At 44.1% G+C, this 18,681-nt stretch overlaps 1 protein-coding gene across 3 annotated transcripts in view; it reads right to left on the bottom strand.

The window, feature by feature from the left end:
- LOC118373814 (myoD family inhibitor-like) overlaps positions 1 to 9,838 on the bottom strand; it is a 53,540-nt gene extending 43,702 nt beyond the window's left edge. Inside the window, exons 1-2 of one of the 3 annotated variants that reach the window (XM_035760063.2) lie at positions 9,232 to 9,838; positions 7,413 to 7,623 (exon numbers count right to left, since the gene is read on the bottom strand). In XM_035760063.2, the coding sequence (XP_035615956.2) occupies positions 7,413 to 7,551 (139 nt within the window). In that variant the 5' untranslated portion in view covers positions 7,552 to 7,623; positions 9,232 to 9,838. The remainder of the gene's footprint in view (positions 1 to 7,412; positions 7,624 to 9,231) is intronic. The other 2 variants (XM_035760062.2, XM_035760061.2) reach the window with 2 other exon arrangements.
- Positions 9,839 to 18,681: the final 8,843 nt, after the last annotated feature.

The following is an 18,681-nucleotide window of genomic DNA, read 5'->3' as shown; positions in this document are numbered from 1 at the left end:
GGCAGCAACATGGCACCCAGCTCTAAAGTCTAGAGTTAGCTAAACTCTTTCAGCGGCCATCTTAGCCCCAGCCTTCCTCTCCTCACAACTCTTACACTCTATTTTCCTCCCTCTATCTCTCTCTCTCTCTCCTGTTATCTGAGTGTTCTTTATTAACTGGAAGACAGAAAACAGAGCATGAAAGAGACTGGGATTGGAGCCTGGCATATGAGTGGTGAGTGAGTGAGTGAGTGAGTGAGTGAGTGAGTGAGTGAGTGAGTGAGTGAGTGAGTGAGTGGAGTGTGGAGGGGATGGAGTGTGGAGGGGATGGAGTGTGGAGGGGATGGAGTGTGGAGGGGATGGAGTGTGGAGGGGATGGAGTGTGGTAGCAGAAAGAGAAAAGAGACAGAGGATTTACGTGGAGTCTTTGAAACTCCCTAAATCCTCTGTCCCTGTCTCTGTCATACAGCCTTTACTAATGCCCCTCTGAAGCAGCTCTACACTGAGAAAAACTCTGCTGTGTGTGTGTGTGTGTGTGTTTGTTTGTGTTCGTGACTGACAGAAGCAGAGTCTCTAGAGAAGCAGAGATGCTTATAGAGTAAAGAAAGATTCCACAACCCGACTTTGTAGGGATCTACCTCTGTGTCTTTGATCAGGCAGAAACATAACATCACACTGGCTAGGTTTCAAAATACACCTTGTTCTGTATACACAGTAGTGCACTAGCATTGACCATACCACCAAGTGGAGCCCTATCTGGTCAAAAGTAGTGCACTAGATGGCTGCCATCTGACATATGTCCATTCATTCACTCTCTCAATGGATTATTCTCCCTTACAGAGATTTTTAGGCCATTCACATCTGCCAGTTTCCTGGAGTCAGTGCCCAAGACAAGTCCCGTCATCATTCAAGCCCAGGGAGTGAGTGAGCACGGACCATTATCCAAACACCTGTATCTCTGTCCCAGAGCGAGCAGCCATCCATAGTAGAGGTCAACCGATTAATCGGAATGGCCGATTAATTCGGGCCGATTTCAAGTTTTCATAACAATCGGTATTTTTTGGACACCGATTTGGCCAATTTAAAAAATAAATATTATTATTATTTTTTACACCTTTATTTAACTAGACAAGTCCGTTAAGAACACATTCTTACTTTCAATGACGGCCTAGGAACGGTGGGTTAACTGCCTTGTTCAGGGGCAGAACGGCAGATTTACCTTGTCAGCTCGGGGATTCGTTTTTGCAACCTTCCAGTTACTAGGCCAACGCTCTAACCACCTGCCTTACATTGCACTCCATGAGGAGCCTGCATGGCAGGCTGACTACCTGTTACACGAGGGCAGCAAGAAGCCAAGGTAAGTTGCTAGCTAGCATTAAACTTGTTTTTTATAAGATAATCAATATTCACATAATCACTAGTTAAACTAGTAATATCATCAACCATGTGTAGTTATCTAGTGTGCATATGTAGTTATCTAGCGTTGCATATAATCGATGCGGTTATTTTCTCATCGAATCACAGGCTACTTCACCAAAACGGGTGATTTAGCACTGTCGTTGCACCTAACCATAAACATCAATGCCTTTCTTCAAAATCAATACACAAGTATATATTTTTAAACCTGCATATTTAATTAATATGACCTGCTAACATGAATTTCTTATAATTAGGAAAATTGTGTCACTTCTCTTGCGTTCCATGCAAGCAGTCAGGGTATATGCAGCAGTTTGGGCCGCCTGGCTCGTTGCGAACTGTGTGAAGTCCATTTATTCCTAACAAAGACCATAATTAATTTGCCAGAATTGTCGTTATTATGACATAACATTGAAGGTTGTACAATGTAATATCAATATTTAGACTCAGGGATGCCACCCGTTAGATAAAATACGGAACTGTTCCGTATTTCACTGAACCCTAACCCTAATTCTAACTGTAATTGTAACCCTAACCCTAATTCTAACTGTAATTGTAACCCTAATTCTAACTGTAATTGTAACCCTAATTCTAACTGTAATTGTAACCCTAATTCTAACTGTAATTGTAACCCTAATTCTAACTGTAATTGTAACCCTAATTCTAACTGTAATTGTAACCCTAATTCTAACTGTAATTGTAACCCTAATTCTAACTGTAATTGTAACCCTAACCCTAATTCTAACTGTAATTGTAACCCTAATTCTAACTGTAATTGTAACCCTAATTCTAACTGTAATTGTAACCCTAACCCTAATTCTAACTGTAATTGTAACCCTAAACCTAATTCTAACTGTAATTGTAACCCTAACCCTACCCCTAACTGTAATTGTAACCCTAACCCTAATTCTAACTGTAATTGTAACCCTAACCCTAATTCTAACTGTAATTGTAACCCTAACCCTAATTCTAACTGTAATTGTAACCCTAACCCTAATTCTAACTGTAATTGTAACCCTAACCCTAATTCTAACTGTAATTGTAACCCTAAACCAAAACCCGTAAACGTATAATAATAGGCTAAATGTTCCTACTTGTCTGACTTGTCCTTGTTATACTGTCCTCATGAGGACTTCTGGTCCCCACAAGGACAGTAAAACCAAACACACACAAATGCAACCCCACACCCTGTCAAACAATACAGACCAATTCCCACAATAATTCCTCAGGGATCCTTAAGAGAGTGTGTGTGCATGTGTGTGTGTTGTAATTAAGAAATTAATAAGACAAAAAAGGAAAACAATTAGTCATGGAGATACACTCACGTCCTCTGTGGCATCTCCTCAATGAACCCACCCGCACACACACACGCACACACACACACACACGCACACACGCACACACAGCATAGCCTAATCTGCCCTGAAACCCAGCCAGGACTCAAAGACACACTTGAGAGAAAAGCGCTTTCTGAGGGGAGTGCTGGATAGAGTCCAGAAAGCCAGATTATTGTTGCTTAGAGAGAATGAAGCAGTGTAAGCTCATTAAAGACTGAAACTGTCTGCTGTTTAACAGGCCTAAGAGGAATTTAATTGTGTTACTTTGTCTCAGAGATTCTTCTTCTGGGAAAAATTCAAGCTAGTGTTTAGTTAGCGTCTCTTTTGTGGCATGCATCTAAACACACACAGAGGTCATGACAGGTCAGGTTCTCTTTGATGTGTAGAAACACACACAAACACGTTTGAGAGACCACGCATCTCTGTTCGGTAAACGGAATCAACAGAGAATCTTTGCTAACGAGGGTTCAAAGGTCTCCATTATAACCACATTTCCTATGCAACCGTTAGACACACCACCTCAGGGTTGCTCTGTGCCTTCAGTAGATTCTCTACACTCCAAGGACCCGTTATGGTTGAGCAGCAACACAAGCTCTGCATCGCTGCTTTCCTGCACTCTGCAGAGGAGAAGCTACACTAGGCCAGCTCAGCGAGGGCCAAGTGTGTGTCAGAGTTGGAGAGGTTGGGAAAACAAACTCTCATGCTTTTTCATAGTTCAACTATGTCGTACAAATGCCTCAAACTGCACCACGTTTATTTCCGTCAGTGAGAGAAAGCAAATTACACACACAGCCTCTAACAAACATTAAGAGAAAACACACACTAACACACACAGCCTCTAACACGAGGGGGAAGAGGGAGAAGGGATAAACTTGTTGGTATTTAGATGGTAGAAATACTCCCATGTAAACAAGCTCACTGATTGCATCTTTACAGCCGAGTGAGAGAGTGAGAGACAGAGAGAGAGAGAGAGAGTATGTAGTGATAGAGGGCAACGCCTGGACAGCAAGCCTTGAATCAGCAACCCTGCAGTAGACTCTACAGGGCACCTGTGCTGTCAGTCCTCGAGGCAGATGCCGTAGAAAGAAAGAATAGACCGTTACATTGCCATATGGAACCAGGGTGGTAGCAGATTTTCTGGGCAGAGCACAGCACAAATAGACCAAATAAGTCAGGACCACTCTCCACACACAAACACACATCCCTGTGGTGCCAGCCCAGCTAGAAGAAATCAATGGGCCCTGTGTGTGTGTGTGTGTGTGTATTCTCCTCGTCTGATACACACGGGATGCAGTGCTGGTCTGGGATTCTGGGAGGGTGAAGTTAGAGGTGGGGGTGGGGTGTGGGGAGCTGGTGGGGTGTGGGGAGCTGGTAAGTGATGAAAGCAAGTCCTTGTTGCCGTCTATGGAAGTGAAGCCAGTTCTCATTCCATTCCTCATTCCGCCCTCCCATCCCTTCCTTTTCTTCACCGACTTAAACTCATATCCATCCTCCCAAATCAACTCACCCCCTTTACATCCCTTCTTAGGTGGTTAAAGGTACCTTTTACCTGGAGCTAGTGGTTAGGGAGACCTGCATGTTGGGACAACATCTGTGAAGACTGAAACTAAAAACAACAACTGTATTACCTTAAAAATTATGACTCATTATCTGATGTCCTACTTACATGTATGATGGTTAGCCTCAAAGGTCTGTGTGTGTTGAGGGGGGTATACAGAGCATTCGGAAACTATTCAGACCCCTTTCCTTTTTCCACATGTTGTTACATTACAGCCTAAAAGTGATTAAATAATTTTTTTCCCTCATTAATCTACACCAAATGCCCCATAATGACAAAGCAAAAACAGGTTTTTAGACATTTTTGCAAATGTATTAAAAATTTACAACAGAAATACCTCATTTACATAAGTATTCAGACCCTTTGCTATGAGACTCGAAATTGAGCTGAGGTCGAAGGCATTGTCCAAGACAGGATTGTGTCAAGGCATAGATCTGGGGAAGGGTACCAAAAAATGTATTCAGCATTGAAGGTCCCCAAGAAAACAGTGGCCTCCATCATTCTTAAATGGAAGATGTTTGGAACCACCAAGACTCTTCCTAGAGCTGGCCGCCCAGCCAAACTGAGAAATCTGGGGAGAAGGGCCTTGGTCAGGGAGGTGAACAAAAACCTGATGGTCACTCTGACAGAGCTCCAGAGTTCCTCTGTGGAGATGGGAGAACCTTCCAGAAGGACAACCATCTCTGCAGCACTCCACCTAGCAGGCCTTTATGGTAGAGTGGCCAGACGGAAGCCACTCCTCAGTAAAAGGCACCCGACAGCGCACTTGGAGTTTGCCAGAAGGCACCTAAAGACTCTCAGACCCTGAGAAACAAGATTGTCTGGTCTGATGAAACCAAGATTGAACACTTTGGCCTGAATGCCAAGTGTGGAGGAAACCTGGCACCATCCCTACAGTGAAGCATGGTGGTGGCAGCATCATGCTGTGGGGATGCTTTTCAGCGGCAGGGACTGGAAGACTAGTCGGGATCGAGGGAAAGATGAACAGAGCAAAGTACAGAGAGATCCTTGATGAAAACCTGCTACAGAGCGCTCAGGACCTCATACTGAGGTGAAGGTTCACCTTCCAACAAGACAACGACCCTAAGTGCACAGCCAACACAACGCAGGAGTGGCTTCGGGACAAGTCTCTGAATGTCCTTGAGTGGCCCAGCCAGAGCCCGGACTTGAACCCAACTGAACATCTCTGGGAGAGACATGAAAATATACTGTGCAGCGACGCTCCCCTTCTAACCTGACTGAGCTTGAGAGGATCTGCAGAGAAGAATGGGAGAAACTCCCCAAATACAGGTGTGCCAAGCTTGTAGCGTCATACCCAAGAAGACTCAAGGCTGTAATCTCTTCCAAAGGTGCTTCAACAAAGTACTGAGTAAAAGGTCTGAATACTTATGTAAATGTGGTCCTTCTGTAGCACAGTTGGTAGAGCATGGCGCTTGTAACGCCAGGGTAGTGGGTTCGATTCCCGGGACCACCCATACGTAGAATGTATGCACACATGACTGTAAGTCGCTTTGGATAAAAGCGTCTGCTAAATGGCATATATTATTATTATTATATTATATTTCCATTTTTATTTTTTATACATTTCCAAAATGTATAAAAAGTTGGGCAGGAAAAAACAATTTAATCAATTTTAGAATAAGGCTTTAACGTAACAAAATGTGGAAAAAGTCAATGGGTCTGAATGCACTGTACATGACTTTGATTGAAGTGAGAGTGCAGTATAACTGCAGTATGCTGAAAATACTGTGTCCAAAATATAATATTTTTTTACTGCAGTAATTATGCAGTGTAACTGCAGTTACAGTGCAGAATAACTGCAGGTCAACTGCAGTACAGTTCAGAGGTCGACCGATTATGATTTTTCAACGCCGATACCGATTACTGGATGACCAAAAAAGCCGATATCGATTAATCGGACGATATTTTTATTTTATTTGTAATAATGACAATTACAACAATACTGAATGAACACTTATTTTAACTTAATATAATACATCAATAAAATCAATTTAGCCTCAAATAAATAATGAAACATGTTCAATTTGGTTTAAATAATGCAAAAACAAAGTATTGGAGAAGAAAGTAAAAGTACAATATGTGCCCCCATCAATAAATCTCTCCACAAATAAATCTCACTATGACCAATCAGGCTTTATGTTGGCTCTTTGTTGCCCAACGCCAAACCTCAACAGGAAACCGAAAAGAGGGATGGAAGAGGGCATGAAGCCCTGAGCTGTCCCTACAAGCACCAAAGGTCGCCATTCCTTCAGGCTCTTTGTTACACTGCACACACACAGTATCCCTACTGTACTTCATACTGTTGCTTTGACAGTGAGCTGAGTTAGGTGTCCTGGTAGGAAGAGAGTACAGAGACAGATCTGGTCTTCATTATGATCTACTGTACAGACTTTCACTATGTCTACTCCACTGGGAGAACACACACATCGTTCAGGACTTGTTTAACACACACACACAATACAGACATACTGTACAGACATACTGGTCCCTTTCAATACTCCATGTGTGTACAGTCTCTCTCTCACACATGAATGAATGTATGCACGTACACACACATGCACAAGCATACATACACATGTGCACACTGCTCTGCTCCCTATCTTAGTTAAGCTCATACACAAACACACTCCAAAAGCATCCAGACAATCACTGTTGATGGTAATCACTTCTCCCGTTCACCGAGACAGGCATGTTCCAACCCACTACACACACAGCTCTTCTCCCCCTCTTTCAGACTCCAAGGATGGGATGGAGAGGAAGGATACATGTTTATAGTTTTTGAATAGGGCCTCCTTCCTTTCTGTCCTTTCCTTACATACAGGATGGCACTTGATAAAGCAGCGTAGCTTAGCATCATGACATTCCCCTAAACCAGGGATGTCAAACTCATTCCAGGGAGGGCCGAGTGTCTGCCGGTTTTTGGTTTTCCTTTCTGTTAAGACCTAGGCAACCAGCTGAGGGGAGCTTATTACTAATTAGTGACCTTAATTCATCAAGTACAAGGGTGGAGCCAAAACCTGCAGACACTGGGCCCTATGTGGAATGAGTTTGACACATGCCCTAAACCTTCAGTACTGTCAATGCCACAACAGTTCACTCACCTGTGGTGTGTGTGGAGGTTGGAATAGGGGTGGAGGCTGGGATGTCCGTGGAGGGGTTGGGGTGCAGAGCGGGGGGATGTGGGTCCCTATCATCAGGGGGCTCAGGTGAGCTGACAGGGGAGCTCCTCTCCTCATCCATGGGTGTGGCACACTAGGGGGTGGGGGGAACAGGTGTCAAGCCTGACAGAGACATGGAGATACACAGAGAACCCTGTCAGACAACACGAGAGAGAGTGGGAGAGAGAGAGAGAGAGAGAGAGAGAGAGAGAGAATTGACCATGCTTAGAACCCCAATCAGCAGAGCACTCCAGCATGGAAACAGAAAAAGGATCATAAAATCAAACTACCATACACTGTGTATTGACCCTTTCCTCCGAATGTTTCAGGAAAGTTCCAGAATCCTAACAGAGTATGCAGGAGTTGGCCAGCATTGGGGGATTAGAGAGCACCAGCTCAGCTGCATGTGCGTGACCATCTCTGTGGTACAGCTGTGCTCTGGCGTGCTTATGCTCCTCAAGCAACACAGACTGCAAGGCCTCTGTCACAGCTCGGTATGGAGCACAACCAGCCAGCCATTGACATGTTCATATTTCATGTATTGCACTCACATGGGAGATTCATTTTATTTCAGAAAACCCATCTCCACTTCTTCCTTCTCATGACTGTCTGGACGCATTCTAGAACCTTCTGGGCTAGAATTTATTTTGCCCTGGTCGAGATAACTGGCTAACCTTTAATTCAACGGGCTTCTACACTTTTGGCCCTTTTAGTCATCTAAACGGGCTGTAGCCTACACTAAACACTTACAGTAGCATAGTATGTCAAAATATGTGTCAGAATATCCTGTCTGAAATATGTGCCATCTCTATACAAAGATGATCTGCTAATAAAATGAAAATGGTATCAAACTTTGAATTACTTTTATTTTACATTTAAGGATGTTAGAAAACTTTATGAAGTTGGCAAAGTCCTCAACTAAACTGCTGTGTTGATCCTTGATCACAATTAAAGGCATCTGATCCTAACCTTAACCCTGACCTGGGCTTGAGGAGAAGAGGTACTGGTTCAACCCTGAACCTAACCTTAACCCTGACCTGGGCTTGAGGAGAAGAGGTACTGGTTCAACCCTGAACCTAACCTGAACCCTGACCTGGGCTTGAGGAGAAGAGGTACTGGTTCAACCCTGAACCTAACCTGAACCCTGACCTGGGCTTAAGGAGAAGAGGTACTGGTTCAACCCTGAACCTAACCTGAACCCTGACCTGGGCTTAAGGAGAAGAGGTACTGGTTCAACCCTGATCCTAACCTTAACCCTGACCTGGGCTTAAGGAGAAGAGGTACTGGTTCAACCCTGATCCTAACCTTAACCCTGACCTGGGCTTAAGGAGAAGAGGTACTGGTTCAACCCTGAACCTAACCTGAACCCTGACCAGGGCTTAAGGAGAAGAGGTACTGGTTCAACCCTGAACCTAACCTGAACCCTGACCTGGGCTTAAGGAGAAGAGGTACTGGTTCAACCCTGAACCTAACCTTAACCCTGACCTGGGCTTGAGGAGAAGAGGTACTGGTTCAACCCTGAACCTAACCTGAACCAATTCTGAAATTAAAAATCGGTTGCAGGTGAGAAGTGTCCATATAGTTCTCATTATATTTACATTGCATTACATGCCTGACGGATTTCTTTCTCCTGACAAGTCCATGCACGCATACCCCGAGCCAGCCGACTCAACCCTGTGGTCCTGTTCAAACCCGATTTATATTGAAGCAAAATGCGACAAGTTAGACAACAACATGGGTAGAACTCCTCAAAACCACTTACCTTACTGTTGGCTGCGACACAGGGAACTCGTTGTTCGCTAATTCATTCTCTGACCCCTTTCCCAGGTAGACGAGATTCTCCTGTCTGACTTTCCCGTGTTCTTCACTCTTCTGCTCTACTCTCCTCTAACTTTCCCCTCTCGTTGTCACCACAACTCTTCTTCTCGTCTCCATAAACTCCTTCATGCGTAATGTTAGGACATGTCTTGATTAGGAAGTGGACTGTTAGGATTTTTTCGAAAAGTTTTTCCTCTCCTTCCAACCCCCCTCGGGGACTCTATCTCCGTCTGTCCAGTTCCTCCGACTGTCAGTGTGAATGTGGGTTCGAGCTCTACGGGCAGTCTCCAGAACAGTCTTTGTCTCGGGTTCAACTTTCCCAGCCCTTACAGAGGTTTGACATAGGCTACAATCCTCTCTTTACAAAGTTTTACAAAAAAATGATTTTATAACTTTCCAAACTCACGAGTTGTCTGCTGCTGTAGATGATTCAGCGTTGAAACTTTGGATGTCATCAGACTTGCCCGTACTTCACGCACTCCTCCTGCCTGTCCCTTCTCTCTCTCCCCTCAAACGCTTGTCTGGGGAAAGCTCCAGTCTGTTAGAAAATAAACGACAGTCAACACTGATTACCGTCCTTCCTCCAGGCACGAATTTAGAATTACCCCTAAACTAGAGCCACGGATTGACTAACATGGGATCTCAGATGAGTTATATTATATCGACGCATACCTCGAAGTGATAATTAGGATTATGATAACAAGGTTTATTATCACCATAATATAGCTAGGCCTAGTATTAAAGCAATAATTATAAATGATAAAATGTTGAAATTGTTGGACTCGCCTATGCATAAAACAGTAGCCTATATTATGTATAAAACAAGCCTAATAATAGGTCTAATAATAATCATAAATCATTCTTTTTTTTAATCATTTTTATAGGAATAGTATTTGTGTCAGATCCTCTCATGTTAACAAATGGTTCATGTTCAAAGTGCGTTTAGGTAGGCTACACAAACAATTAATTGTGCATAGCCTAGGCTAACCACAAATGTGATTGCCACGCATCAACAGTTGAAAAAGCCAGCCTCGTTCAGATGAAAAGGCCATTCTCATTCATTCCAGCCATCCTCGCGCCCGCGCAGGGGTCACGTTTATTAAATGTGCGTGCGCACCAAACATACTCTAAATAGCGTGCGCTATTTCCCCGCAAATGCTGTTATTTATCAGTTATGAACTCTGAGGAAAGTGTATGCATCTCCAAGCACAGCACAGACCATGCCTTAGCACAGCTTCTATCGGTTGATCAATTGTATTGCAAGCAGATATTGCTCTTATAGGGAAATGGAGGCGTTTGGTGCAGGGGGATTATTATAGTGTCTAATATAAACATTAAAACATTACACTAATAATAAAACAGATGCAGACAACTTTAGCTAATTAGCTCATTTTCAAATACTTACTACTTTTTAGCTACTTTACAACTATGCATGTTAGCAAACCCTTCCCCTAATCTTAACCCTTTAACCTAACTCCTAACCTTAACCCTAACTCCTAACCCTAACCTAACTCCTAACCTTAATACTGGGTGAAAAGGTTCAATATCAGGGGATATCTTTTGCTTTATATTTCCGGATATCTGACATTTTACTACATATACAGTGGCAAGAAAAATGACTGTATGTGAACCCTTTGGAATTACCTGGATTTCTGCATAAATTGGTCCGAATATTTGATCTGATCTTCAAGTCACAACAATAGACAAACATAGTGTGCTTAAACTAATAACACACAAATGATTGTATGTTCTTGTCTATATTGAATACTTCATTTAAACATTCACAGTGTAGGTTGGAAAACGTATGTGAACCCCTAGGCTAATGACTTCTCTAAAAGCTAGTTGGAGTCAGCTAACCTGGAGTCCAATGAATGAGACGAGATAGAGGTTCTTTAGAGCTGCCTTGCCCTTTAAAACACTCACAATTAGAGTTTGCTATTCACAAGAAGCATTGCCTGATGAGAACCATGGCTCGAACAAAAGAGATCTCAGAAGACCTAAGATTAAAAATTGTTGACTTGCATAAAGTTGGAATGGGTTACAAAAGTATCTCTAAAAGCCTTGATGTTCATCAGTCGACGGTAAGACAAATAAGACAAAAAAGTTCAGCACTGTTGCTACTCTCCCTAGGAGTGGCTGTCCTGCAGAGATGACTGCAAGAGCACAGTGCAGAATGCTTAATGAGGTTAAGAAGAATCCTGGAGTGTCAGCTAAATACTCACAGAAATCTCTGGAACATGCTAACAACTCTGGTGACGAGTCTACGGTACGTAAACCACTAAACAAGAATGGTGTTCATGGGAGGACACCACGGAAGAAGCCACTGCTGTCCAAAAAAAACTTTGCAGCATGTCTGAAGTTTGCAAAAGAGCACCTGGATGTTGCACAGAGCTACTGGCTAAATATTCTGTGGACAGATTAAACTATAGTTGAGATGTTTGAAAGGAACATACGTGTGGAGAAAAAAAGGCACAGCACAGCACACCAACCTCAAAACCTCCTCCCAACTGTCCTGATTGAGATGCTGTGGCAATACCTCAAAAGAACAGTTCACACCAGACATCCCAAGAATATTGTTGAACTGAAACAGTTTTGTAAAGAGGAATGGTCCAAAATTCCTCCTGATCATTGTGCAGGTCTGATCCGCAACAACAGAAAACATTTGGTTGAAGTTATTGCTGCCAAAAGAGGGTCAACCAGTTATTAAATCCAGAGGTTCACATACTTTTCCCACCCTGCACTGTGAATGTTTACACGTTGTGTTCAATAAAGACATGAAAACATATAATTGTTTGTGTGTTATTAGTTTAAGCAGACTGTGTTTGTCTATTGTTGTGACTTAGATGAAGATCAAATTGTATGACCAACTTATGCGGAAAACCAATTAATACCAAAGGGTTCACATACTTTTTCTTGCTACTGGAAGGAGTAGACATGTTCCAGATATGCATGTCCTTAATTTCAAATACAAAGTTAGGATATTCTCCTTAATGGACCAGTTTCTACATGCATCCAATCCGGACCTCAGAAAACCCACTGCTACTGTTTCTTAAGCACATCTCTGCTATTTCTGTTTAAAACATGAGGTGTTGCAAATCCAGAGCTCCAATCACAATGCATGTTTTCTGTAAAGATGCAAACATAGGCCATTTTTTGCACTTTTATTTATTTATTTAACAGAAAACCAAAGTTGCACACCCTCAATTACCCTGTTTGTTATGGACGATGAATGCAGATTGGGTCATCAGCAGCAGTCACTCACAGTCCAGACCCGACGTAGTGGCAGTGTTGGTCTGTGATCCACTCCAAACCGTGAATGCATAAATCACCAATCAAAATTGTGTTGATATTGCAAGAAAATAATGTCATGTAACTTAATCAAACCACAAGGTAGATACTCTACCTGCTTCATTCATGATGAGAAAACTAACTGGAACTAGCTCGCCAAGTTGATTGTTAGCTAGCTAGCTAGCTTACATTAATGAGTCATTAGTGCTCAGTAGTGTGTGTGGCCTCCACGTGCCTGTATGACCTCCCTACAATGCCTGGGCATGCTCCTGATGAGGTGGCGGATGGTCTCCTGAGGGATCTCCTCCCAGACCTGGACTAAAGCATCCGCCAACTCCTGGACAGTCTGTGGTGCAACGTGGCGTTGGTGGATGGAGCGAGACATGATGTCCCAGATGTGCTCAATTGGATTCAGGTCTGGGGAACGGGCGGGCCAGTCCAAAGCATCAATGCCTTACTCTTGCAGGAACTGCTGACACACTCCAGCCACATGAGGTCTAGCATTGTCTTGCATTAGGAGGAACCCAGGGCCAACCACACCAACATATGGTCTCACAAGGGGTCTGAGGATCTCATCACGGTACCTAATGGCAGTCAGGCTACCTCTGGCGAGCACATGGAGGGCTGTGCGGCCCCCCAAAGAAATGCCACCCCACACCATGACTGACCCACCACCAAACCGGTCATGCTGGAGGATGTTGCAGGCAGCAGAACGTTCTCCACGGCGTCTCTAGACTGTCACGTCTGTCACATGTGCTCAGTGTGAACCTGCTTTCATCTGTGAAGAGCACAGGGCACCAGTGGCGAATTTGCCAATCTTGGTGTTCTCCGGCAAATGAAAAACATCCTGCACGGTGTTGGGCTGTAAGCACAACCCCCACCTGTGGACGTCGGGCCCTCATACCACCCTCTTGGAGGGTGGTTCTGACTGTTTGAGCAGACATATGCACATTTGCGGCCTACTGGAGGTCATTTTGCAGGGCTATGGCAGTGCTCCTCCTGCTCCTCCTAGCACAAAGGCGGAGGTAGCGGTCCTGCTGCTGGGTTGTTGCCCTCCTACGGCCTCCTCCACGTCTCCTGATGTACTGGCCTGTCTCCTGGTAGTGCCTCCATGCTCTGGACACTACGCTGACAGACACAGCAAACCTTCTTGCCACAGCTCGCATTGATGTGCCATCCTGGATGAGCTGCACTACCTGAGCCACTTGTGTGGGTAGTAGACTCCGTCTCATGCTACCACTAGAGTGAAAGCACCGCCAGCATTCAAAAGTGACCAAAACATCAGCCAGGAAGCATAGGAACTGAGAAGTGGTCTGTGGTTATCACCTGCAGAACCACTCCTTTATTGGGGGTGTCTTGCTAATTGCCTATAATTTCCACCTGTTGTCTATTCCATTTGCACAACAGCATGTGAAATTTATTGTCAATCAGTGTTGCTTCCTAAGTGGACAGTTTGATTTCACAGAAGTGTGATTGACTTGGAGTTACATTGTGTTGTTTAAGTGTTCCCTTTATTTTTTTGAGCAGTGTATATGACAAAACACACATCACAACAGGAGAGACAACACTACATAAAGAGAGACCTAAGACAACAACATAGCAAGGCTGCAACACATGACAACACAGCATGGTGGCAGCACAAAACATGGTACAAACATTATTGGGCACAGACAACAGCACAAAGGGCAAGAAGGTAGAGACAGCAATACATCACACAAAGTAGCCACAACTGTCAGTAAGAGTACTGTCGCTAGCTGCAGCGAACTGAAAAGACAAGCGAGTTACTACAATAAATAAAACATCTTAAATTAGCTCCTTACCTTTGCATTAACTTCTTTAAAGTATTTTCTGGAACAGCTTCTCACTGCTTTGCTTCTCCAGTTGTCAGTTCGACCACACACCTTTTACATACTCATTTGTGCCCCCCACCCACTTCCTAATGGGCCACCCCCAGGTGGTAAGGACGAGACAGCCTACAGGGAGGAGGTCAGAGACCTGGCTGTGTGGTGCCAGGAAAACAACCTCTCCCTCAATGTGATCAAGACAAAGGAGATTATTGTGGACTACAGTAAAATGAGGACCAAGCACTCCCCCATTCTCATCGACTGGGCTGTAGTGGAGCAGGTTGAGAGTTTCAAGTTCCTTGGTGTCCACATCACCAACAAACTATCACGGTGGCCAAGCTTCCTGCCATTCAGGACCTCTATACCAGGCAGTGTCAGAGGAAGGCTCAAAAATTGTCAAGCGGTAATTGATCAAGCGGTACCGGATCGCCAAGTCTAGGTCCAAGAGGCTTTTAAACAGCTTCTACCCCCAAGCCATAAGACTCCTGAACATCGAATCAAATGGCTACTCATAATATTTTCGTTGCCACCCCTCTTTTACGCTGCTGCTACTCTCTGTTATTATCTATGCATAGTCACTTTAATAATTTTACCTACATGTGCATATTACCTCAATTACCTCGACTAACCGCTTCCCCCGCACATTGTACCGGTACCTCCTGTAAATAGCCTCGCTACTGTTATTTTACTGCTGCTCTTTAACTATTTGTTACTTTTATTTATTTAACTGCATTGTTGGTTAAGAGCTTGTAAGTAAGCATTTCACTGTAAGGTCTACTACACCTGTTGTATTCGGCGCATGTGACAAATACACATTTCAGCGACGGTGCACTGATATTTGTCAACATGAAGAGACAGAATAGGATGTCACATATCTCATTGTATTGAATGAGTCCATGTCTGGCCATAGGAAATGTCCATGTGTGTCACGTTCATCATAACGAGGAGACCAAGGCGCAGCGTGATATGAATACATTCTTCATTCTTTAGAACACTAAACAAACTAACAAAATAACAAAACGAACGTGAAGCTGTAACACGAGTGCTGACATGCAACTACACATAGACAATAACCCACAAAACACAAAAGGAAAATCGCTGGAGACCCAGGACCGTCGCTGGAGACCCAGGACCGTCGCTGGAGACCCAGGACCGTCGCTGGAGACCCAGGACCGTCGCTGGAGACCCAGGACCGTCGCTGGAGACCCAGGACCGTCGCTGGAGACCCAGGACCGTCGCTGGAGACCCAGGACCGTCGCTGGAGACCCAGGACCGTCGCTGGAGACCCAGGACCGTCGCTGGAGACCCAGGACCGTCGCTGGAGACCCAGGACCGTCGCTGGAGACCCAGGACCGTCGCTGGATACCCAGAACCATCGCTGGAGACCCAGGACCGTCGCTGGAGACCCAGGACCATCGCTGGAGACCCAGGACCGTCGCTGGAGACCCAGGACCGTCGCTGGAGACCCAGGACCGTCGCTGGAGACCCAGGACCGTCGCTGGATACCCAGAACCATCGCTGGAGACCCAGGACCGTCGCTGGAGACCCAGGACCATCGCTGGAGACCCAGGACCGTCGCTGGAGACCCAGGACCGTCGCTGGAGGTTCCGGACTGTGGCCCTTCGTTGGAGGTTCCGGACTGGGTACTGTCGCCGGACCCTCCGGACTGGGTACTGTCGCCGGACGCTCTGGACTGGTTACTGTCGCCGGACCCTCTGGACTGCGTACTGTCGCCGGACGCTCTGGACTGGTTACTGTCGCCAGACCCTCTGGACTGGGTACTGTCGCCGGACGCTCTGGACTGGTTACTGTCGCCGGACCCTCCGGACTGGTTACTGTCGCCGGACGCTCTGGACTGAGTACTGTCGCCGGACGCTCTGGACTGCGACATTGGACTGCACTGGACTGCACGCCCATTTTTTCAGTTTTTGATTTGTTAAAAAAGTTTTAAATATCCAATAAATGTCGTTCCACTTCATGATTGTGTCCCACTTGTTGTTAATTCTTCACAAAAAATACAGTTTTATATCTTTATGTTTGAAGCCTGAAATGTGGCAAAAGGTCGCAGTTCAAGGGGGCCGAATACTTTCGCAAGGCACTGTACATATACCTAGACATACTAAAATCCCCATAGATATACAAAAAACCCTAGACAGGACAAAACACCTAGACAATACAAAAACTAAACCAACCACCCTTGTCCCACCCTGACCTAACCAAAATAATAAAGAAAACAAAGATAACTAAGGTCAGGGCGTGACAATGTGTGATATTCGGAGTAGTCTAATCCCAGTATAATACATGTCTGGAACACACTGGATCTGGGATCAGAATTTGTCAGGATATGGTGCAGATCCACAAGACTCAAAATATGTATTGGACATGGTCTGTATTCTCTAGAATATAAAAAAGTGTAATGTAAAGATATCCCCTAATATATCCCCTTTTTGCCCAGTGTAACTCTAACCCTAACCTCTAGCCTTGCTCGCGTTAAGCAGCTAGCTAATGATAGTGTTCGTCACAAATTCGTATCATAACATACATTTAGCAAATGCATAAAACAGCCTATTGTACATTTTACAAATGTGTAACATAAGCTATTGCACAAATTGTCATTTGTAGCACATTGCACAAATTGCCATTTGTAAGATACTATACTAAACATATCATAAGAAATGAATGATTGACATCCACTCATTAATACATATCATACTCAATGTGGTATGCAGATTTACTTACAGAATAATACAAAATGCTCTGAGACCAGGTTGCAGCGGGAGCAGGAAATATTTAATCTTAGAGCCTATACCGAAGAGGAGAAATAAACACAGCCATGTACTAAAATATTGAACAACAATTCGTAGTTTGCAAAGAAGTGTGGGCTGATGCATTTATCCTTTTAAATGGTTCGAATAGATTATTAGTCTAGCAGAATGCAAGGCCAGTGTTTGACTCTCGCTATAGGCATCATGCATTTTTTGGTTTGAAAGTCACTGCAAAGGATGATCACATTCTGCCCACACCTCTTCAGAAATGTGAACGAATTTGCCATACAGCAAATTAGTTTTTGTTACCATAAAATTGAATAGAGGGAGATATCCTACTATTTCTACTCTTTGTTGTTTAGTGGTAATAACTTAAACCTGTTATGTCAGAGAAGGAGAGACATGTCCTGCAATATGATTCTGATGAATCAAAGTCAAATAAGCATATCAGGTAACATGCTTCTATCTCCTTACCAACGGCAAATGCGTCTGTTTTATTATTAGGCCTATGTTTGAATGTTTTTATTAGCCTACCATTATTATAGGCTAATAACCGTGCATCTCCCATTTATCCCAAACAAACAGTTGATCAACCTTCTAAAAGTTGTTTACAAGCATGGTTTGACATTTGCATGAAGATACGCTCACTTTTCCGTCAAGTTCAAAATGGATAAATACGGGGGAAAACTGCCCCATGCAAGTCTTTTTTGTGCTCACGCACCTTTGATAAATGAGGCACCTGGCCTGGTAGCGAGACTGATGAGAGTCCTTGGTGTGATTGACGTGTGGAGGACTGGCGAGGCCACGAGGTAAATCGGTGCGGTTAATCAAATGATGCATTCAAACAAAACAGACTGCATTTTTCAGAGAGAGGTGCCTGAGGTTCAACAACACACACATGCCCAATCATATTCAATTTGTCTCACAAATAAATCACTCCTGACACTGAATCCTGACACTAGGCCTGGGCCAACTGTAGCCTATCATATCTCTTATGAAGAGGTTGTGGCTACCGCACAGCTGTTAAGAACAATTGTAATTTCATCAGTAAAGCAGTCAAATTATATTCGTTGACACAATTCACCCATTTGAAGCAGCTGAATACAAAGCAGCCTTAGCAGGAAGAAAACAGAGAGATCCCTGAATGTGCATACTGAGGGCTGATTACATACACTCAATTCGTTTAAGAAATGTACATGCTTTGCAAGAGGAATGATTTCCCTAATAATCCTGTTTACATAGACACATCTGATATCAGGCTACCTGATGGGACTTTTGATAAGGGACAGTTGGAAATGATTGTTGGTGGGGTGAAGCGTGGTTTTTGGGGGGGCACAGGGCAGTTTCCCCTGGACTACATTTGTCCTTTTGCAGCTTTTACTCCGTATTTTCTCCATCCTAGCTACATTTCCTCATCTGTTTGCATGTGCCTCCCCTATATTAAGGTGTTTTGGTAATTCCCTTATGCACTGTGCTTTTCCATGCACAAAACATTAC

This window comes from Oncorhynchus keta, chromosome 10 (assembly GCF_023373465.1).
Source record: "Oncorhynchus keta strain PuntledgeMale-10-30-2019 chromosome 10, Oket_V2, whole genome shotgun sequence".
Taxonomy (NCBI): Eukaryota; Metazoa; Chordata; class Actinopteri; order Salmoniformes; family Salmonidae; genus Oncorhynchus; species Oncorhynchus keta.
Note: the sequence above shows the minus strand (reverse complement) of the source record. Positions and strands in the feature narration are given on the sequence as shown.